General features: G+C 44.3%; 1 protein-coding gene across 10 annotated transcripts in view; it reads left to right on the forward strand.

Annotated features, from left to right (window-relative positions):
* The first annotated feature begins 12,214 nt into the window (after positions 1-12,214).
* The window catches only part of HECTD4 (HECT domain E3 ubiquitin protein ligase 4), a 193,090-nt gene continuing 181,999 nt past the window's right edge, over positions 12,215-23,305 (forward strand). For all 10 annotated transcript variants that reach the window (XM_030336783.1, XM_030336784.1, XM_030336789.1 and 7 more), the window contains exon 1: positions 12,215-12,547. In XM_030336783.1, coding sequence (XP_030192643.1) covers positions 12,371-12,547 — 177 coding nt within the window. In that variant the 5' untranslated portion in view covers positions 12,215-12,370. The remainder of the gene's footprint in view (positions 12,548-23,305) is intronic.

The raw sequence follows: 23,305 nt of genomic DNA on the forward strand, positions 1-23,305 counted from the left end.
TCTGTTGGATGAAAATGCGGGATTGCTGGGTTGTATGGTAAATACACGTTTACCTTTGTAAGAAGCTGCTAAGACTTCCATTTTGTATCCCACCAACAATGTGTGAGTTACTCCACTCCCTTGCCAGCGCTTGGTATTTCCAGTTTTGTTAATTGAGAGAATTGACAGATTCGGGTGTACAATGTAATGATCAGTACTGTAAGTCTGGTTACCATCCATCACCATATGTAGTTAGGAAATTTTTTGTGAGAATTTACACAATCTAGCAACTTTCAAATATATGGTAGTGTTAACTATAGTCACCATGCTGTATGTCACATCCCCATGATGGTCTTTTTTTTTTTTCACTTTTTTTTCTTTTTTAATGTTTATTTTTTTGAGAGGGAGAGAGAGAGATCGCAAGCTGGGGAGGGGCAGAGAGAGGGAGACCAAGGATCCGAAGCAGTCTCCATACTGTGCAGAGCCTGGTGCAGGGCTTGAACCCACAAACTCAGATCATGAGCTGAGCCAGCCAGGTGCCCTATCTTTTTAATTCTAGCCTCTTGAGTAGATACATAGCTATGTGCTTGGATGAATTTTTGAAACAAATCTAAACATGTCACTTCTGGCTACGACCTTTTAGTGGCTGTTTATCACCCAGGTTCAGTTCCAAAATCATCTTGGTCACAACACAAGACCCTCTGATTGGCCCGTTTCTTCAGCCTACTCTTCTCTCTGGCCCATCAGATACCAATTACAAGCAGTAGACCCCTCCCACCTCCCAGGTCATCCCTCTTTGACCTGGCTACTTGACAACCCTCCTCAGATTCAATAATTTGCTATCATGACTCAGAACTTGGAAGCGCCTTACTTGAATTTATTGTAAAGGATACAACTCAGCCAAATGGAGGAAGTCTATAGCACAAGGTAAGGGTGGGGAGTAGCATGGAGTTTGCATGTCCTCTCCAACACTGACGTGTTCACCAACCCAGAAGTTCATCAAACTTTATAATCCCCAGCTTCTTCCAGGCCCAGGCCCAGGCCCAGTACCCCCATTCCCTCCCTGCCTTAAGTCTGGGTAGGGCTGGAAGTTCCCACCTTATAATCAGTTGGGCTTTCTGGTGGTTGGTCCCTTCTTGAGGCTAGGGTCTCGGTCCTGTAAGTCACCTCATCAGCATACACTCAGGTATGATCTAAAGGAGCTTCTTAGCAATAAAAAAAGATACCCCTACCACTTGGGAAATTCAGTGGGCTTTAAGAGCTCTGTGTTAGGAACGGGGACAAAGACCAGATCTATCTATGTGCTCTACCACATTCCCCATGTCAAAATGTGCAGCTTAGTCACACCTGCCAAATCCCTTTTGCCAAATGAAGTAACGTACACGGGGGGAGGCATTAGGCCATAGACACACTTTGGGACCATTATTCAGCCTACATCACCTCCCAAGCTGTAGTGACCAAGGCCTAGGGCCTGATTCCCAGTGTTGGCGGCTCTAGTAAGTGTACTGAGTTCGGTACAGCTCTTCCATGTATAATTCAAAAAAAATAGTGTCAAGGTACAAATGACATGTAAGGACAGACAATAATGCTCTGGCTTTCCCCATTGTACAAGTATACATTATACAAGTATAAAATGGGAATTTCTGGGGCGCCTAGGTGGCAAAGTGTCTGACCATGTGGTTCTGAGCCCACATCGGGCTCTGTGCTGACAGCTCAGAGCCTGGGACCTGCTTTGGATTCTGTGTCTCTGTCTCTGCCCCTACCCCACTTGTGTGTTCTCTCTCTTCCTCTCTTTCTCAACAATAACACGTTTAAATAAAATGGGAATTTCTTTGGGAAAAAGGTGTGGAATAATACATTCAAAAAATAACCATTGAGTGCAGGTCAATTGGAAACTAGAGGTTAAAGTCAGAGCTTTGGGGATCAAAGGACTTAGTTTTGAATCCTTGTTTTGCTGCTTATTCACTTACCTTTCAGATGATCACAATAGCAAATACTGTGGTCCTGAGTATGTGCCAAGCAGTTAAAGTATGTACTTCTGTAGAATTACTTTATTGTGGTAAAATATATGTAACAACATGTACTATTTTAAACTTTTCTAAATGTACAGTTTGTATTGTGCAACCATTACCACCATCCATCTCCGGACGTTTTTGTCATTCTAAACTGAAGTCCTGTGTGACTCCCCTTTCCCTCTCCCCCAGCCTCGGTAACGTCTATTCTACCTGTTCTCTCTATATTAGACGGAGATACAGATATAGATTGGGTATAGAATACTATGAATATCGTTAATACAGAGAATACTATGTAGCTCATATAAGTGGAATCACACGGTATTTGTGTCTGGATTATCTCACTTTGCATAATTTCTTCAAGGTTCATCCATGTTCTAGCCGGTGTCAGAACTTCATCCCTTTTTATGGCTGAATCATATTTCTTTGTGTGGGTATATTGCCTTTTGTTGACTCATTCACCTATGGATGCACATTTGGGTTGTTTCTCCCTTTTGGCAACTGTGAATAAAGCTATTGTGGCCATGACATACAGATATCTACTCAAGTCCCTGCTTTCAATCCTGTTTGAAATTGCTTGGGGGTCCCTGGCTGACTCAGTAAAGCATGCAACTCTTGATCTCAGGGTCATGAGTTTGAGTCCCACGTTGGGTGTCAAGGTTATAAAAATTCTGAAGATTATGGGCTGCTTGGGTGGCTCAGTCGTCTAAGTGTCCAACTTTGGCTCAGGTCATGATCTCACGGTTCATGGGTTTAAGCCCCGCATCGGTCTCTGGGCTGACAGCTCAGAGCCAGGAGCCTGCTTCAGATTCTGTGTCTCCCTCTCTCTTTGCCCCTCCCTGACTTGTGTTCTGTCTTTCAAAAATAAACATTTAAAAAAAATTTTTTTAAGTTTATTTATTTTGAGAGAGAGAGAGCACATAGGCTGGGGAGGGGCAGAGAGGAGAGACAGAATTCCAAGCAGGCTCCACGCCATCAGCGCAGAGCCCGATGTGGGGCTCCAACCCACACACTGAGGTTATGGCCTGAGCCGAGATCAAGAGTCGGACGCTTAACTGACTGCGCTACCCTGGCGCCCCCCGAAAAAGTTATTTTAAACAGTACCTTTAAAAAAGAAGCGTGGGCACTTGGCTGTTTCAGTCCATGGAGCATGTTACTCTTGATCTCTGGGTTACGAGTTTAAGCCCTATGTTGGGTGTAGAGATTAGTTAAAATCTTAAGCGGGGGCCTGGGTGGCTTAGTCCATTAAGCATCCAACTCTTAGTTTTAGCTCGTATCATGATCTCATGGTTTGTGAGGTTGAGCCCCATGTTGGGCTTTGCATTGACAATCTTAAGAAAAAGTGGAATTGCTTGATTGTATGGTAATGATGTTTAATTTTTTGAGGGACCACCATACTGCTTTTCACATTAAGAGCTATACTTTTAAATCCTGGGCACCTGGGTGGCTGACTTTGGCTTGGGTCATGAACTCATGGTTCGTGAGTTTAAGCCCTGCATCGGGCTCTGTGCTGTCAGCACAGAGCCTTCTTTGTTTCCTCTGTCTCCCTCTCTCTCTGCCCCTTCACCCCCCTCTCTCAAAAAAATAAACATTAAAAATACCATTTAAAATTTTTCTTAAAAAGATACATACTTTTTAAAAAAATTTTTTTTAACATTTATTTATTTTTGAGACAGAGACAGAGTATGAACGGAGGAGGGTCCAAGAGAGAGGGAGACACAGAACCTGAAACAGGCTCCAGGCTCTGAGCTGTCAGCACAGAGCCCGACGCGGGGCTCAAACTCATGGACAGCAAGATCATGACCTGAGCCAAAGTCGGACGCTTAACCGGCTGAGCCACCCAGGCGCCCCAAAGATACATACTTTTAACTCCCTTACTACCACTATAGGAAGCAGGTTCTTGTATTTTTCACTATCGCTCCTATTTTACAGATGGGAAGACTAAGGTGCAAAGAGGTTAAGTAATTCTCCAAATGGGATTTGAACCTGGATTGTCTGGCCCTTGGACCCATGCTCTTAACCATGTCCTCTGCTGCCCCTCAGATGATTAAAGCAGAACCTTGTTTCAATTAATTTCCCTACATGTGGACTGCCCTACAAAAGATGACTCGGAATTAATTCATTTAGTGATTTTCTTCTTACTTTATTTTTATTTTCCTTATTTTTTTAATGTTTATTCATTTTTGAAAGAGAGAGAGAGAAAGTGGGCCTGACTTGGGGCTGGAACTCAGAAAGCGTGAGATCATGACCTGAGCCGAAGCCCGATGCCTAATCGACTAAGCCACCCAGGTGCCTCTAGTGATTCTTCAACTCTGTATTAAGCCCGGACTATGTGCCAAGCACTGTGGTAGACATAATGTGTCTTACAGTCTAGCCAGGGAGACCAGCATCTACGTTTGCATTGGTAATTATTTCATTGAAGTTAACTAATCCTAAAAGGTATAGTGTGGAAAGACATTGAGAAAGAGATGGACTTGTGATGTTTGGGGAGGCCAGGGGAGTTCTCTGAGGTAGTGAGACCTGAAGGATGAGGAGTTTGACAAGCTTCCCAGGTGAGGAAGTGCATCTAGGCTAGGGGACAGCAAGTGCCAAGGCCAGGCAGTAGGAACGACACAATTGGTAGAGAAATTGAAAGAAGCCAGGGTGACCTTCTTAGATCACAATGGACACTGAGAAGAGGTGAAGAAGCAGCCGAGAGGTGGGAGCATAGGGAGCGGGTAGCACATGCAAACCGTAAAACCACCTTACAAATGAATGTGTGAAGTCTTGCACAGCATCTTCAGATTCAGCACTAAGAACCTTTATGGAGCAACTACTTTATTCTAAGCACCACGCCAGGCACTCAGGATTTAGGGATTAACCAAAAAACAAATGTCCGTATTGTTAGTGGTTGACAATAAAAAGCATGTGTTTCACCCCTCCAGGGTCCGTGGGTAGGCTGTGGGTTGGCTGAACTTCGGGGCTGGGATCTGGAGGGCTCAGCTCCAGGCTAGGGGCTGGTGGCTCAGTTCTGCCACGTCTCATTTGGGGACCAGCAACTCCCAAAGCGGGTGCCAAAGGACACAAAGACATTTTAACCTCTCCTCATCTGCTAAAACTCCATTGGCTGAAGCATGTCACATGGCCAAGACCTCAGTGGGGAGGGGAGATCTATTTGACCTGCTCTGATGGGAAGTTTGGGGAAATTGCCCTATTAGTCTCCTGGGGCGGCGGTGACAAAGCAGCACAGACTGGGCGGTTTAAAACAACAGAAATCCAGTCCCATGGTTCAGGAGGCTGGCAGTGCAAATTTAGAGTGTCAGCAGGGTTATTTGCTTCCGGTGATCCTTGGCGTTCCTTGGCTCCTAGATGCATCACTCCGATCTCTGTCTCTGTGTCTCTGTCCAAATTTCCCTCTTCTTATGAGGACACCAGTCTTTGGATTGGTGTCGAAATCTAGCATAACACCATTCTGACTTGATTATATCTGTAATGTAACCTATTTTCAGAGAAGGAAACATTCACAAATTCTGGATGGACATGAATTTGGAGGGAACACTCTTCCAACTAGTACAGTCTCATAACAAAGGGCATGGCTGTATAATTTTAATAAAGGGAGAAGGTGAAGAATTGAGAAGACACTTTCCAGTCCACCACAGGACTACAGCAAAAGCCCAGAGAAGGGAATGATGATGATATCTAGTCTGTGAACTATGAGTATTTTAGCATGTTCAGTGGAGAGGGGGTGAGGACCATGAGAACTGATGCTGTAGCCCAACAAGAGCTTGATCCTGAGGATTTTGTGGGGCAACAGAGGAAGTCAAGAGAGATCAGGATTTTAGAGCCAGAGGATAATCATATTTGCATTTTCAAAAGCTTCTGTATGGACATGGGTCTAGAGGACACAAGGGAAAACTAAAATATGTTAGTAAATGGACAGTTGCAGGAATCTGACCAACTAAGTGATTTTTAATTTTTTTGATGTTTATTATTTGAGAAAGAGACAGAGAGCAAGCAGGGGAGGGGCAGAGAGAGAGGGAGACACAGAATCGGAAGCAGGCTCCAGGCTCAGAGCTGCCAGCACAGAACCCTTTGTGGGACTCCAACCCACAGACCATGAGATCATGACCTGAGCTGAAGTTGGCCGCCTAACCAACTGAGCCCCCCAGGAGCCCCCCAACTTAGTGATTTTTAACTCATTAGAACCTCCGATGTGAATTTTTACGGGAAAGAAACTTGCTGACACAAAAGTAACTTCCAGGGCACAAGCTTGAATTATACTAAAATTGTGGGGAATAAAAACCCCCACCGGTGTGACTCTGGAATCCTAATGCTGCTTCAGACCGAATTCCTTCATAACAAGGATATTGAAGAGAAAATACCCTTATGCTCATCAGACACAACCATTTTCAAGTTACTAGGTGCATATCTAGTTCCTATGGATGTATGTAAATTTCTACATACATCTGATTTTCTTCGTAGAATACTATTTCATGAATATTTTATATTGCTGTCAAAAGTTCAAATTTATTCTTTTCAATGGCTGCATACTATTTTATTTTAAATGTACATTATTATCTCACTTCTTAGATTTTACACATGCTATTCTGAAGGCTTGGAAAACTCTACTGCTACCCTTCCCCTGACTACAGTCCTCACTTTTGGTCAGTTTTTGAGCCTCCACATTAATGACATTTGGGGGTTGCATGCAAATGTCAACATGAAGGGGGGAACTGTTCTGTGCATTCTAGAATGTTTAGCCGCATCTCTGGCCTCTATTTACTAGATGTCAGTAGCATTCAACCCCTTCATGATGAAAAAACTCATCCAGGCATTGCCAAATGTCCCCCGGTAGGCAAAAATCACGTAGGTTCTCCACGGTTGAGAACCACTGCTTTAGATCTGCTGGCCCCCAAGTCTCACCCCAAATGTGAATCAGGTGTCTCTGCTCTATATGCTCCACTCCCCCCCTCACAGATAGGACTTCTTGCACTCAGGGAATACTGAATTAATGAAAACATAGAGTGCTTGCTTTTCCTTTTGTGAAAACTCTACGATTGTGTCTTTTGCTCACTTTTCCTTTGTGTGTGTGTGTGTGGGGGGGTACCATTTCTTCCTCTAAATTTTTGCAGCAGGGGAGATTTGCAAATTGGCAAGTCAGATTTTTTTTTTTTTTTGATGTTTATTTCTGAGACAGAGAGACGGAGCATGAGTAGGGGAGGGGCAGAGAGAGAGGGAGACACCGAATCCGAAGCAGGCTCCAGGCCCTGTGTCAGCACAGAGCCTGATGCGGGGCTCGAACTCACAAACCGTGAGATCATGACCTGAGCCAAAATTGGACGCTCAGCCGACTGAGCCACCCAGGCGCCCCGGCAAGTCAGATTTTTAAATTCCGGCGCAGCAAGGCCTCTGGTGCCCACAGGGGGGCGCGAGAGGACACAGCAACTTTCAGAGCTCCAAGGTGCTTGATTTTACCAATGAGAGCTGCACCCAATGCTGCCTCATCTTTGGGCTTTTCATCAACGTGGAGGCTGGTCCCTTAGCGATGGTAATTCAAAGGAGCGCCAAGGAGAATTTCTCCCTCTCCGTTTTCAAATACATCTTTCATCCGATTTCCTTTCCCTGCCGCTTCATAGACCCACCCCTGATCCGAGATAATCTTCCTTGAATAAAAAAAAAAAAAAAAAAAAAGGAAAAAGAAAAAAGAAAAAAAGAACAAGATCCACCAGATCATTTGGAAAAAAAAAGATTTTAAGTAGGTGTATGTTTCCTCTTTGAGACTGTGATTAGTGAGATGGAAATAATCAATCTCCCCCACAGTTTCTGTCAGTGTGTGTGTCTATTTAGCAGATGTGTGCATGTGTTTTTTCCCTTGGTGCTTTGAAAAACCTTAAAAATTAACATGGATGCTTTGTTTAAAGCTATTTCAAGCTTTATTAAGGCTTTTCAAGGACCACTTATCTTCACTCCACACTCGCATTTTGTGAGCCCAGTAAGGATTACAGGCTCATTTTAGACAGTCAGCTGGTACAGAAAAGCCAGCAGAAGGGAGAGCTATTGCAAAATCCCAGAGGGGCCCCAGCTTGAGCTGAGGCCAGTGAACATCACGTCAGCAGCTGGGGCAGCAGGGAGATGGTCTTCATCAACAAGCTTGCTCTCTCTTGGGGAGATGCTTCCCAAGAGAAACTGAGGTCCAACCTACCAACACTATTTTCCTGCTTTCTCATGCTGCTTGTTTGCTTCCAACTTAGGGTTGCCCAGTCAACACCTTCTCTTTTCTTCCCATCTCGATACCTCAACCTCATTTTTGAATGGAAGAGTGGAAAGGACAATTCCAAAGAAAAGAAATCATAAACCATAAACCTTTTTTTCTATGAACCTATGAATGGAAGTTTCCTGTGTGCATAGGTGTGTGTGTGTGTGTGTGTGTGTGTGTGTGTGTGTGTGTGTGTGTGTTGTCTTGATTAAATTTGAATTCTCTGCACCCGGGCTTCCAGCATAGAGTTCTTTTGACCGGGGACTTTCTTTGTCTTTCTGACCATTCTAGAAATTCCCAGTAAATGGTCTTTTTCCAGAGGGGGTTCTATAAATATTAATTCATCAGCTGCCTCATCATGGTATGGTGGCAGGCATGCAGTCCTATGACTAATTAATTACTGTTGCTAAAATATTAAATAACTACTCATTATGCAGTCTAAAGACTTTCAGCCCTGGGTATGTGCTGTTTTCATTAATTAGGGTGAAGGACAATAGTTTCTGGGCATCTTGACTCCTGATCTTGAAATATAAAAATAAGAGCAGGAGAATGTTTCTCTGAGCTACACCGATGGTTATTTAGATTCTAAAACCCGAGCATTTAAAAAATTGTGATGGTTGGCATTAGGTTGGGAAGTTGTAAGCAAAAGAAAAGAAGTGCTTTCTTGACAGCCAAAATAAGGAAGCTGGGATCGTAGAATGAGACAGACCTGGGTTCACATCTGAGTTTTGATAGTCATTGGTTGAGCAAAGTACCCATGGAGATTTGGTGTCCCAACTGGAAGAGAGGACAATAATACTCCCTCTCTCCTAGGGTTGTTGTGAAATGTTATTTTATTCCATTGGCCTGTTTCATTGTTTTCATGGCACTGATCTGCTCTGAACTGCTGGACTTAGTCTTTCTTTGCTCCTTGTCTGTCTCCCTCACTGGATTGTTGTCTTCCTTGAGAGAAGACTTTTCTGCCTTAGCACAATGTCTGTTATACAGCAGGAATCAAGAAATATTTGTTGAAAAAATAAGAGAAGCATAGCCATCTTTCTGTGGAATATCTTTGACATACGTTATTAGAACTGTCCAGCTCTCTGAGAGCAGGGAGTCCATTTTTCCTGTATTATTTCAGGGATTCAGATATAGCTCCATTCTATATGCTTCCCAGGATTTGACATCTACTAGAGGCTCAACAAATGCTTGTGGAATAAGTATCATAAAATTGAAATTTAACATTATAAGAGGCGTGAGATTGTTAACAGTGCCATGAATAAGAATTATTTGTTTAGGAGGGAGGCAGTGCAGGATGGAGCCTGCTATAGGTTCAAATCTTGATTCTGCCAATTCCTAGGCAGGTGCAAGTCACTTAATTCTGAGCTTCAGTTCTTGTACAATGGGCTGTTCATGAATCATCTGAAGGGTGTTATGGTGGATAAATGAATAGAAGTATTCTGATTCCTAGGTGTTCAATAGCTTTTTTAAAAAAATTTTTTTTGCTTTCTCAAATGTAATACACGCTCTAGGAAGAAAACTGGGAAAACATTCCAAAGCACAAACCATAGGTCCCCCAGTCAGTGCATTGCTGAAATTTACCCATATGTTATCAGGCATGATATCCTCCAGTCTTTTATTCTGTATCTACAGTCACACATGCTGTGTCATTTTTAAAATGCAATTGTAGGGGCACCTAGGTGGCTCAGTTAAGTGGCCGACTTTGGCTCAGGTCATGATCTCCTGGTTCATGAGTTTGAGCCCTGCATCAAGCTCTGTGCTGACAGCTCAGAGCCTGGAGCCTGCTTTAGATTCTGTCTCCCTTTTTCTCTGCCCCTCCCCCACTCGCACTCTGTCCCTCTCTCTCAAAAATAAATTAAAAAAAAATTTTTAAAAATGCAATGGTACATAGACATAGTTAAATTCCAAATTTTCCTTACTATTTTAGCCTGATTTTTTCCATTTAGCAATACATTGTAAACATTCACTTGCATTAATATTTTTCACAAACATTATTCTGAATGGTTTCATAATATTTCATCTTATGGATATACCATTATTATGGTTAACCATTTCCATATTGGTGGATGTTTAGACTGGTTATAATTTTTTCTCTTATAAACAATACGGACCTGTCCATCCCTGTGTGTGCATCCTTGACAATGGGTCTGATTATTTCCTTGGAACAACTTCCTCATAGCTGAATTGCTGGATCAAAGGGAATGCACCTTAATGTCCTTGTGATTCATTTGCTTATTTATTCTTTATGAAAACTACTTTTCAGAGCAGTTTTAGGTTCACAGCAAAATGGAGAGGAAGGGACAGAGATTTTCCACATACTCCCTGCCTCCACACATGCATAGCTTCCTTTATCTTCAATATCCCCCACCAGATGGTACATTTGTTGCAAGTGAGGAACCCACACTGACACATTATCATTCCCAAAGTCCATAGTTTCCATTATGGCTTGCTCTTGGTGGTGTACATTCTATGCATTTGGACAAATGAATAATGACATGTATCCATCATTTCCGTATCAAAGTATTTTCACTGCCTTGAAAATCCTCCACACTCTGCCTATTCATCCACACCCCAAAACCTCAGCAACCACTGACCTTTTTACTGTCTCCACAGTTCTGCCTTTTCCAGAATGTCCTATGGTTGGAATCACATACTATGTCACCTTTTCGGATTGGCTTCTTTCACTTAGTAATATGCCTTGAAGTCTCCTCCATGTCTTTTCGCGGCTTGATGGCCATTTCTTTTTAGCTCTGAATGATATCCCATTGCCTGGATGCTACTGAAGAGCAACCTGGTTACTTCCAAGTTTGGGAAATTATGAATACAGCTGCTAGAAACATCTGTGTGCATGTTTTTTTTTTTTTGTGGACATACATTTTCAAGTTCTGTGATACCAATGAGTGCTTTTTTTTTTAATTATAAAAAAAATACAAAGATGATATTCACCTCAACCATTACTCTCTGCATGGCAACTCATGTTAACAATTTGGTATGTGTTCTTCCATACATTTTTCTCTACACACATAGTTCTTTCCTAAAATGGGCCTGTGTGCTTATTTTTAAGGTGCATGTCAATCAGTGTTAAATACCGATGGAATATAACAACAGTTTCAACTCCCACTAGGGAACACTTACGCAGTGCCAGACTTGGGGCACCAAGCATTGTGACCAGTGCTTTATTTACATTAGCTTTTTTTTTTTTTTTTAATGTTTATTTATTTTGAGAGAGAGAAAGAGAGGGAGAGAGAGAGCGCAGGCCGGGGAGGAGCAGAGAGATAGAAGGAGACACAGAATCTGAAACAGGCTCCAAGGAGTCAGCACAGAGTTCGAGGCTGGGATCGGACCCGCCAACCGGGAGATCATGATCAGAGCCAAAGTTGGCGGCTTAACCGACTGAGCCAGTTAGGCACCTCTATTTTCATCAGGTTTTGAGTGCTTATTGTTTCCTAGACATTTTAGTAACTATGAAGTACCTACTGTGAGGCTCTCCCAAGTGCTTGTGAACAAGCGTGCACCGTGCCGGATTTGTGCACGTATCTCATTGAAATGTGAAAGCAGCAGGGAGTGAACCGCTATGTTCTGCCCAGGCTGGGGGCTCTGGCCACTGCAAGGGGTGCACACCTGAGTAGGGAGAGGAGAGGCGGCGGCTTCTCCCGGTGGACAGCAGACCCAGGGCGCCCCCAAACGGCTAGGGGTAGAGGAGGCGGGGAAGGTCAGTCGGAGGGCAAGACCGAGCCAGAGGCGAAGCACCGGCCGTGCAGACCTGCGAGCCCCTGGCGGCCCGGAGTGGGCGGGACCAGGCGGGTGGGCGGAGCCTGTATTGTCCGCTCCGCAGGGCATGCCGGGAGCCCCGCCCCCAACATGGCGTCTCACTGACAGTTGGCTGCCGAGCGGCAGAGGCGGGTCCTGCTCCTCAGGGCGGCGGCGGCGGTGGCGGCGGGGCTGGGGTCTCCGGGGCCGGGGGTGGGGGGGGATGGCGGATCGGACCGCCTAGGGCGGAGCTGCACAGGCGAGGCGGCGAGCGGGGCGCTGCAGGCGGGCGCGGCGGCTGCTGCTGCTATGGACTGGTGATCTCGGCGGCTCCTGCTCGCATCTCTCCCGGGCCGGGCGGCTGCTCCTCACCGCCAAGCCCTCACCCGGGGCCATGGGCTCATCGGCGGCCGCGGCGGCTGCGGCGGCGGCGGCCGCGGACTCGGCGCAGTGGCTCTCGGTGAAGGAGGAGACCATCTTCCTGCACGACGGGCTGATCCGGGTCACCGACCTGGCCGAGCTGCCCAGCGAGATCCTCGGGGCCCCGGAGGCCGCCGACACCGACCTGGAGGTGAGCGAGGCTGCTCCCCGGCCTCGGCCAGCAGATTAGCCCACCCGCCCCGCATCCCCGGGATCGGGGCCGTCGTCACACCTCTGCCTCACCCGACCCCGAGGTCCCCCGAAGGCTGCCCCCGGCAGGTGTGTGGGCGCGGGGCGGACAGGTGGGGGGCCGCGGCCGCAGGTCCGCAGCCCGCCCGCCTCCCTGCCGCCTCGGGGCCTCAAGCCCGCCGGGGACGGCGTTTGTGGTTTCATTCGGAACGTTCCGACACCCGGCATTTTATTAGACTGTCACCCGGCACGGCCTTCACGCTCTGGAGGAGCCACCGGCGCCTCCCCGGCTCGCCCGCTCCCCTCCCCCACGGACCCCCCGGACTCACTTCCAGGGCACACCCAGGTTGCTTAGCTCTGGGGACATTTTAATTTTAACGCTGTACACCTCGCCCTTTTTCATTCCCAGTTCTGTGTGGATTTTTTTTCTCCCGGGGGAGGTTGGTGGCAGCTGTCGGTCCGTGATGGGCAATCCAGCAACTTGTCTGTGCCGTGCCTCGGATTGACACGGGGCCTTTGTCAGGGAAGCGGGCGGTGTGGACAGCGAGGGTGATGCTTCAGGGGCCCTACGCTGCGCTCTCCGCAAAGGGTCACGGGCGCTTTAGGCCTCAAGGCCTTTTTTTGTTTTTTGTTTTTTTTGTGAGCTCGAGGGTCGCCGAGAAGCCGAGGCTTACGGGCCGTGGCAGGTGCAAATCTCCGCAATTGTGATGTCGGGTTTGGGGGCAGAAGGAAACCAAATATGCTCGGTTGATGAGAACTTTCCACCGACTTCACTTGGTTTCGTGTTTGCCCAGAGGTGAGAATACTGGCTGTATCGTTTCATCGAGGCCAGCCGATGCTGACGCTGCACCCCCTCCACTTTGTGGGATGATATTTTGATGTGTAGGTAGCACCGGGGGGTTCGTGAAATTCTTAGTGTCGCAAGGAGGACTTTCTGGCGTAGGGCGCGTAGGGCGCGGGGAGGATGGCCTTGTCTTCTGGCTAAAAACGGAATGTGAGGAATCTTTTGTGTTTTGCGGTTTTGCATGCACTTTGGCTTGCAGCACAAGGAACGTTTATAGAAATGGATTAAAACCCATTACTGTGTGTTTCTGGAAACGGTAGCGATCAGATCGCGTTGGCCAAGACGCTTGGGCGTGCTTGAGATGCGAGTGCGTTCCCCTGTGTTTTGTGTCTGGATTTGAGCTGGAGCCTGCAGCATTCCCATTGTGAACTCTTAATTGACTTCCTGGCCACCGAAAAGGGAAGATAACAAGTTGGTAGGGAATTCCTAACATGGAATCGTAGTTTTATTATGTCTCATTTGGGCCTGTTCTAGAAAAAGGAAGCGTCTGAGTGTCTTACGGGCTTGAAAACTCAAAGGGCATTATGCTATGATGGTGGAATCTTTTTATTTAATTGACTTTGTTGTATCTGAAATGTGGGAAGTGGATGCTCTTTGTTCCTTAGAGACTAAGTTCACAGATCCCACAATTTTATACGTAATGTAGTTTATTTATTTTCAGTATTAAGAAGGTAGGAGTAGTTAAAAAATACCTGAGCTATTAAGTTGGCTTTCCTAAGATGTTTGCTGCATAAATGTATTGAGTATTTGTCAGCTGTTTCCACAGAAGAATGATCTTCAAGAAAGAACCTCTCTGGCTTGGTGAATTTTAAAACACTCTTAAAGAAAATGTAGGTTCTGACCTCTCAGAAACCAGTATGTGTATGGGTGATAAATATTTATGACTGTCAGTGGTGAAGAACTTTTTTCATTTCTTTCCACGTTATACGGGCTACATAGTATCAGTAGAAATGGATAGCTAAGAATGTTTTTGTGGCTATTAGATTTGTGTTTGTGTGGGCGTATTCGCATTTAGTTATTTAATGACAATCCTAAGCGTATCCTGTGTGTCAAACATCATCTTATTAAGTTCCCCAAAGGATCCTGGTAGTTAAATACTGTTACCCGTTGTAACAACTATACATGTTACACCCACCGTACAGATGAGGCAAGTAAACGCAGAGTGTGTATGTGACTTGCTCAACATCCCCCACGCGGAGCCAGGACATTAACCCAGGTCTGTTGGTCTCCAACACATCTGCTTCTTATGGTAATGTTCTGCTGTTTATCCATACAGTAGGATACTCATATTTGTAATTATTTAAAATTTCGTCACTGGCTAAAGATAGAGTAGTGAACAGGTATCTTTATTCCCTTTCTAGTAATGTGTTCTTTTTCATATTTGAGGAAGCTTAGAAGTTCATCACCTTTTTAAAAACTGACTTTTGCAATGCTGCCACCCCTGAGAAGTCTTCCAAGCCTCTCCTTGCAGTGGACACCTGGCTAACCAGTGGCCATATTTCCACAGGGTTTTCTAGTGACATAGAGTCCTTCAGGTGACGGTTTCGGATCATGACAAATTTGGATTAAGCTGACAAATTTATGGGGAGCCCGGGTGGCTCAGTCAGTTGAGCATCTGACTTTGGATTTTGGTGCAGGTCGTGATCTCCCAGTTTGTGAGGTCAAGCCCCTTGTTGGGCTCTGTGTGGACATCACTGAGCCTGCTTGGGATTCTCTGGTTCCCCCCGCGCCCCACCACCTTTCTTCTCAGAAATAATTAAAAAAACAGACATTTAAGCCAACAAATTTGTGATTGGCAAACTCAACGCACACGTGTGCAGTAACTACAGTAGAGTGTCAGAACCTTGCAACAAGAAGGGACCTTGGAGATAAGTGCTTCCCTCGTTTTAGAGAGAAGTTATCTGAGATCAGGAGAGGCTATGACTTGGTAGTGAAGCTAGTTATGGCAGGGCAGACGTGTAGATCTTGGCTTTCCTGCCTTTGAATTCCCCTGTTCTTTTCACTGTGTAAGTGCTGCTCAAAGTTAAATGTCAATTTCAAAAAAGAACCCATGCTAGGAAGTAGATCGACATTGACTTAGCATTTTAATTTAAGCAAGAGCACAACATTTGAATTAAAATTTCTTCCTAGTTAATTCTAAACAGAAGTTTAGAATTTTTTTTTTAAGTTTTTTTTTTTGGTAATCTATACACCCAAGGGCAGGTTTGAACTCATGACCCTGAGATCAATGCTCTTCCAACTGAGCCAGCCAGGCCCCCCAGCGTTTATTTTTGAAATCAATAAATGGGGTGTAATCAACAAATTTCTTCTTGAAGTATTTGTAGAATTCAGCAGTGGGTGGGACCCACTGTCCTGGGTGTTGAGGACACAGCAGAGGATAAAATAAAATCTTTGTCTTTAAAAAACTTTTATTTTAGTGGGAGGATATAGACAATAACCAGTAATCAAACACATATTATGTATATGTAATATGTCAAATGATGAGTGCTGTGGAGACAAGTATAGGTGGGTAGGAGGAATGGGGAGGAATAGGGAGGAATGGGGGGAAGGGCTCCGTTTCATGTAGGATGGGCAGGACAGGAAAGCACAAGATGGCATTTGAGCAGAGACCTGAAGGAGGAGAGAGTGAGTGTACCATATGGCTCCTGGGGAAAGTACATCCTAGACAGAGGACAGCAGGAGCCAAGTCCCTCAGAGGGAAGCATCCTCAGCATCCTTAGTTTGGTGCTCTGAGCCCAGGAAGCCAAGGGGAAGAGGAGAGTGATAGGAGATGGAGAGCTTGGGATGCAGATCGAGTAGGGCTGGTAGATGAGGACTTTGAATCCACTGCCGTGTATTCGAAATGCAGAGTGAGGTTTCTTTGGGGTGTTTAAAATAGCTACCTGTGTTTATTTTAATTTTATGTTGTTGGCAGAAAGTGAAAGCATGTAGGAAATAATTTTTTTAAGTGTGAAATAAATATAAATTGAAGAAATTCTTAAGAACTTAAAAATGACAACTCAAATATTGCATTTTGCATTACGTTTCATAGAACGTTAGTCTTTTTGTTTTTTAAGGGCATTTACAAGAAAAAAAGCAACAGCTTATTTGTGGAAGTTCCAAAAGATTTCCGCTTCCTATCTCATTTTCCTTATAAACTCCAGCGGGGGCAGGCATTGCATATATGGATGTTGACAGGGAAGCTAATTGACTTTCCCAAATTGGCCAAGATATTTTATACTCTACAGTGGAGATTCATTTTGAACTCAGGCATTTTGGTTAGTGTTCTGGATTTTTCATTCTGTTTATAAGGACCCACCCCATATCTGCATACTCACACCAATTCAGAAGACTTGAACATGAATGTTCAGGGCAACTTTATTTGTGCTTGCCCAAAACTGGAAAAAACAATCTAAACATCCACCAAAAGGTGAATGGATAAACAAGTGCGATTTATACTGAGTGGAAGAAGCTAGACGAACAGGAATTCATCTTGTAAGATTCCACTTATATGAAATTCTAGAAAATGCAGACTCATTTATAGTGACAGGAAGCAGGTCAGTGGTTGCCTGGGGATGAAGGTGGGTTGGAAGGGATGGGAAAAGGGGTTATAAAAGAGCACGAGGAAACTTTGGGGTGATGGATGTGCTCCCTGTTTTGATTATGGTGATGGATTTATGGTTGTATATATACATAGGTCAAAACTCATCAAAGTGTACGTTTTAATTGTATGCAGTTTACTGTATGCCTGTTTGATCTCACTAAAACAAACAAACAAACAAACAAACAAACTCCACACAAGCCCAGTATGCTTTACTGATACTATCTAGGAAATGAACCAAGGCTCAGGAGGATTTTTTGTTTGTTGTTTTACTAAGTAAGGGAGGAGTTGATCATCTGGAATAAGTTAAGGCTTTTTTTTTTTTAATGTTTGTTTATTTTTGAGAGAGAGAGAGAGAGTGAGCAGGGGAGGAGCAGAGAGAGAGGGAGACACAGAATCAGAAGCAGGTTCTAGTCTCAGCTGTCAGCACAGATCCTGACATGGGGCTCGAACCCACAAACCATGAGATTATGACCTGAGCCAAAGTCAAGACACTCAACTGACTGAGCCACCCAGATGCCCTGGAATAAGTTAAGGCTCTGAATGCTTAGGATACACTCACATGAAACCTTTGAGATGATAATTTAGATTTATAAATGTTGATGTCTTCTCCTAGGAAGATACCACCAGCCTTTTTATCTTTTGGTCAGAATCCTTTGGAAGGGGCTTATGTACTTTTATAGAATTCCAAATTCTCAATTGGGAAGAGTTAATGAATAAGTGAATAAAACTACCTTTGCTCACCAGTAGAATTAATTACCATGTAATTAATGAGCACTGAAAGAGGAGGGGCGCCCAGTCGGTTAAGTGTCCGACTTCAGCTCAGGTCATGATCTCACGGCTTGTGAGTTGAAGCCCTGCACAGAGCCTGCTTCAGATCCTCTCTCTGCTTCTCTCTATGCCCCTCCCTGCCCCCAAATAAATAAACTTAAAAAAGAAAGAAAGAAAGAAAGAAAGAAAGAAAGAAAGAAAGAAAGAAAGAAAGAAAGAAAGAAGCACTGGAAGAAGAGCTTGGTGAGCTTGGACAAATGGCTCAAGCAGCTCTCAGGTTTGGCTGGTTAACTATAAAGTTAGAATGAGGTACCTGAGGACAGTGGGAGGCAGAATTACCTAGAGGTCAAAGTCAGGTTTGAAGAGTCAGACTGGGACTGAAGTTCCAGCTCTGCCCCTTACCGGCTGTGTGACTTTGGGCAAATGCCACGCCTTTAGTAATCCCTGGTTTCTTCTTCCACTGCAAATTCTCTGTCATCATTGTCCCCACCTCTACTTACCACCCTGACCACAGTGTCAGCATGTTGTGTGCCAGGCTCTGTGCCAAGCACTTGACACCCATGATCTCATTCAGCACTCACAAAAACCTTCTAAGGTTGTTACTATTGTTACCCTTACTTTACAAATGAGGAGACAGTGGCACAGAAATGAAGTAGCTTGACAAAGGTCATACAGTGAGTAGCAAAGCTGGTCTGACTCTAGCCCAGGGTCCAGGCTTTAAAATCATGTTTAACTGTCTCATCATCTGTAAGAGGAGAGCAATAACAGGGTTAAAGTAAGGACCAGATAAGGAGGGATGTGCTTACTTATATAGTTACAGTGTATGAACTGCCTTTATAAGGTGCTACATTGTTGGGAAGTTATTGCATTTTCAGTCAGCTGAGCATTGTATATGAAAGCAAAACTGTGCCTTCAACAGGATTTTATTTTCTTGTAGTGGATAGTGGAGACGGTAGGGTTTTTGTGTGTGTATGATGCCTCTGGAATTTTCTTCCTTCCCAATTGTTTGCAGTATGGCTAGACAGATGAGATAACATTTCAGTTTTCCTCCAATTGTATGTCTAAGCTCTTGCTAAATAAATCAGTTTTGATTATTATCTGTCTTCTTGGCTTCCATATTGACTGTCACAAAATGCCACCTGTTGGCCAGGGCTACTGGGTGGATTGTCATGCACCTGTTCTTTCCCAAGTAATAAGTTACCTGTGGTGATAATTATGAAAGGCATGTCAAGTCCCGAAAGGGCCCCGTGCTTTCTCCTCCCTCCCCTGTTTCCATCTTGTTTTACAACGGTACTTGTGGGATGAACACAAGGAGTGAGGTCTGCTTCCTAAGATGTTTAGTCAATAGTTCTAGACAAATGTAAATAACAGCAGGTGATCAACTATGGGACAAATGCATAGTTACTTCAAAAGGAGAGAAGACTGCAGATATTATATAACTACTACTTTGATCTTGAATTTTTTAACACAATTTATGTATCCATCAAACAATCTTTTTAATTTAAATTTAAATTAAGAAATTTTTTCAATTAAAAAAATTTAAAACGGAGGTGCCTGGGTGGCTCAGTCAGTTAAGCATCTGACTCTTTTTTTGTTTAAAAAAAAAAAAATTTTTTTTTTTCTCAGAAAGTGGTAGTTTCTTTTTTTTTTTTTAATGTTTATTTATTTTGGGGACAGAGAGAGACAGAGTGCAAGTGGGGGAGGGGCAGAGAGAGAGGGAGACACAGAATCTGAAACAGGCTCCAGGCTCTGAGCTGTCAGCACAGAGCCCGGCGCAGGGCTCGAACCCACGAACTGTGAGATCATGACCTGAGCCGAAGTCGGATGCTTAACCGACTGAACCACCCAGGCGCCCCCTCCCCCCGCCAAAAAAATTTTTTTTTTACATTTTATTTATTTTGGAGAAAGAGAGACAGAGCACAAGTGGGGGAGGGGCAGAGAGAGTGAGAGGGAGACACAGAGTCTGAAGCAGGCTCCAGGCTCCGAGTTGTCAGCCCAGAGCCCCACCCGGGGCTCGAACTCACAAACCATGAGATCATGACCTTAGCCGAAGTCAGATGCTTAACGGACTGAGGTGCCCAGGTGCCCTATCTTTTTTTTTTTTTAATGTTTATTTATTTTTGAGAGAGAGAGAGACAGAGTATCAGTGGGGGAGGGGTAGAGAGAGATGGAGACACAGAATCTGAAGCAGGCTCCAGGCTCTGAGCTGTCAGCACAGAGCCGGACGCGGGGCTCGAACTCATGAACCACGAGATCATGACCTGAGCCGAAGTCAGAAGCTTAACCAACTGAACCACCCAGGCACTCCAAGCATCTGACTCTTGATTTCAGCTCAGGTCATGATCTCATGGTCTTGAGATTGAGCCCTGAGTTGGGCTCTGCACTGAGTGTGGACCCTGCTTGGGATTCTCTCTCTCCTCTCTCTCTCTGCCCTCTCTCAAAATAAATAAACATTAAAAATTTATTATTATTATTTGTTTATTAAAAAAAATTTAATGTTTATTTATTTTTGACAGAGACAGAGCATGAGCGGGGGAGGGGCAGAGAGAGAGGGAGACACAGAATCCGAAGCAGGCCCCAGGCTCTGAGCTGTCAGCACAGAGCCCAACGCAGGGCTCGAACTCACACACCGTGAGATCACGACCTGAGCTGAAGTCGGACGCTTAACCGACTGAGCCACTCAGACGCCCCCTCCCCAAAATTTTTTAAATGAATACATGAATACATCCTCATAAAAAGTAGAAAAACAGGGGTGCCTGGTGGCTCAGTCAGTTAAGCATTCAACTTTTTAAAAAATTTTTGTAACATTTATTTATTATTACCATTTTTTAAATGTTTATTTATAATTAAGAGACAGAGAGAGACAGAGCATGGGAGGGGCAGAGAGAGGGGGAGACGCAGAATCCGAAGCAGGCCCCAGGCTCTGAGCTGTCAGCACAGAGCCTCACGTGGGGATCGAACCCACGAACCGTGAGGTCATGACCTGAGGTGAAGTCAGTCACTTACCTCACTAAGCCACCCATGTGCCCCTCGTTTTGTAACTTTTTAAACTAAATGGTATGTTTTAACCTTCCTATATCTCTCTATATAGATCTACCACATTTTTTTTTTACCGTGTTTTTCTTTTTTTTAAGTGCTGTTTGGGACTCCCGAAATACTGGTTTATTTAGCCGTTCCCCGATTGATGGGTGTATTAGCTTCCTGTTGCTATACTAACAAATCATCGCAAACTTAGTGGCTTAAAACAACACAAATTTATTCTTACATTTACTCTTACGTTTCTGGAAACCGGAAGTCCAAAATGAGTCTCACCGGGTTCAAGTCCGCTGTTGGTACGTCTAGTTCCTTCTGCGGGTTCTAGGGGGAGAATCTGTTCCCTGGCCTTGACCACAACTTCTAGTGGCTCCTTCCTCCGTCTTCAGAGTGTGTCAGTCTGGTCTCTGGCCTGTCATCACAGGTCTTGTTTAATGGGCTCCTCCAGCATCCCTTTTGTAAGGACCTTTGGAGTCCCCTTCCCCCCCAGATAATCCAGGGTAATCTCTCCATCTCAAGATCCTTAATTTAATCACATTTGCAGAATCCCTTTTGCCGTCCAACATCACGTTTACGGGTTCTGGGGATTAGGACTTAAATATCTCAGTTAGGGAGCATTATTCAGGTTACCACAATGGGTATTTTGGTTGTTTTCAGTTTTTCACTATGAAAATTGGTCCTTCAGTACCTACCTTGCATGTCTGTTGTGCACATGTTGGAATATTTCTCTCGAGTGGCTCCTGAAAAGTAGAATTGCTGGGTCATAGGTGACCATTTTAAGTTTTATTTATTTATCTTTTTAATTTTTTTTTAACGTTTATTTATTTTTGAGACAGGGAGAGACAGCATGAACGGGGGAGGGTCTGAGAGAGAGGGAGACACAGAATCTGAAACAGGCTCCAGGCTCTAGGCTCTGAGCTGTCAGCACATAGCCTGACGCGGGGCTCAAACTCACGGACCGTGAGATTGTGACCTGAGCCGAAGTCGGCCGCTTAACCGACTGAGCCACCCAGGCGCCCCTTTTTTAAGTTTTAATCGATATTGCCAAATTGCTTTCCAAAGTGACTGTTTTAGTTTATACTCCTGAGTGACAGTGTTTGTTAGGACCCCTTTTCCTTACACCCTCATAGAGATTATTTTAGAACTCATGGATTTGCTTGATTTTATTATTTGCTTCAGCCAATGGCTTTTGCTCTGTAAGAGGAAGCCAGTAGATGTAATTGGGTACCTGGGAATGCATGGTGAACCATGGTCAGCTGAAAGAAGCCAGAGTGTTCTGTTAGTGCTGCCTCGCTGTTATCCCTTCGCTTCAGAGGACCTCTCTTGTGGCTTGATCTTCCTTGTCTTCTGACATCCACTCGTTTTGGTCAGTAATCCAGTTAATCAGACCATGTGCATATTTAGGCAGGACAGAGCAACTTCTTATTTTGATGATCTGGGGATGCTGCCAGAGGCCAGCATTGCCAGGGAGCTGCCCGCTCTGGGAAGAGACACCCTGGCCCCTGAAGTGTGTTCTTAGTGCATGGTAGTTGTTAGGTAGACTGTTTCGACTCAGATTGTCTTAAACTTTTCTTTTATGTGCAGCTACTTCTCTCTCCTTTTCTTTTTTTTAAACTGTATGAAAAGGGGCTCCTGGGTGGCTCAGTCGGTTGTGTCCGACTTCGGCTCAGGTCATGATCTCACGGTTTGTGGGTTCGAGCCCCATATCGGGCTCTGTGCTGACAGCTCAGAGCCTGGAGCCTGCTTTGGATTCTGTGTCTCCCTCTCTCTCTGCCCTTCCCCTGCTTGGATTGTCTGTCTGTCTCTCTCTCTCTCAAAAATAAATAAATGTTAAAAATTTTAAAAACAAATAAACTATGAAAAATACTTGATATTAACTTTTAATTTAATTTCATTAATTGATTGTATTTTTATGTTATGCAAAACTTTTTTGCTTGTAAAGAAGTAAAAAATAAGTGTTGTAAACAGAGAAAGACCCATATGTGTAAAAGAGAAAAGAAGTATCCTTTGATTGTACCATCCAGAAATAGTCATATTAATTAATTTTTTACTATTTCCTTCAGTTCACATTTTTATATATAAACAAAATTGAGATTATATACTATACACAGTTTTGTATCCTTTAATCACTTATTGGGAGCAGTTTTGTCAAATTAGACTTAAAAACATAAATTTTTTCTGTGTATTTACTTTTTACTGAATTTGTTAATGTTACAGAGTTCTTGCACTCCCAAACTGTGGCTGAGAATTTAGAGAAAGAAATGATACATGGACAGCCTCACCCACCCATCATATAGTATATTAAAACTTGATTCATGTACATTTTTATAATTTCAAAATAAAAACATAATTTTTGGGGGGCGCCTGTGTGGCTCAGTTGGTTGAGCATCCGACTTCGGCTCAGGTCATGATCTCACGGTTCGTGGGTTCGAGTGTCGGGCTCTGTGCTGACAGCTCAGAGCCTGGAGCCTGCTTCGGATTCTGTGTCTCCC

Source organism: Lynx canadensis, chromosome D3 (genome assembly GCF_007474595.2).
Source record: "Lynx canadensis isolate LIC74 chromosome D3, mLynCan4.pri.v2, whole genome shotgun sequence".
NCBI lineage: Eukaryota > Metazoa > Chordata > Mammalia > Carnivora > Felidae > Lynx > Lynx canadensis.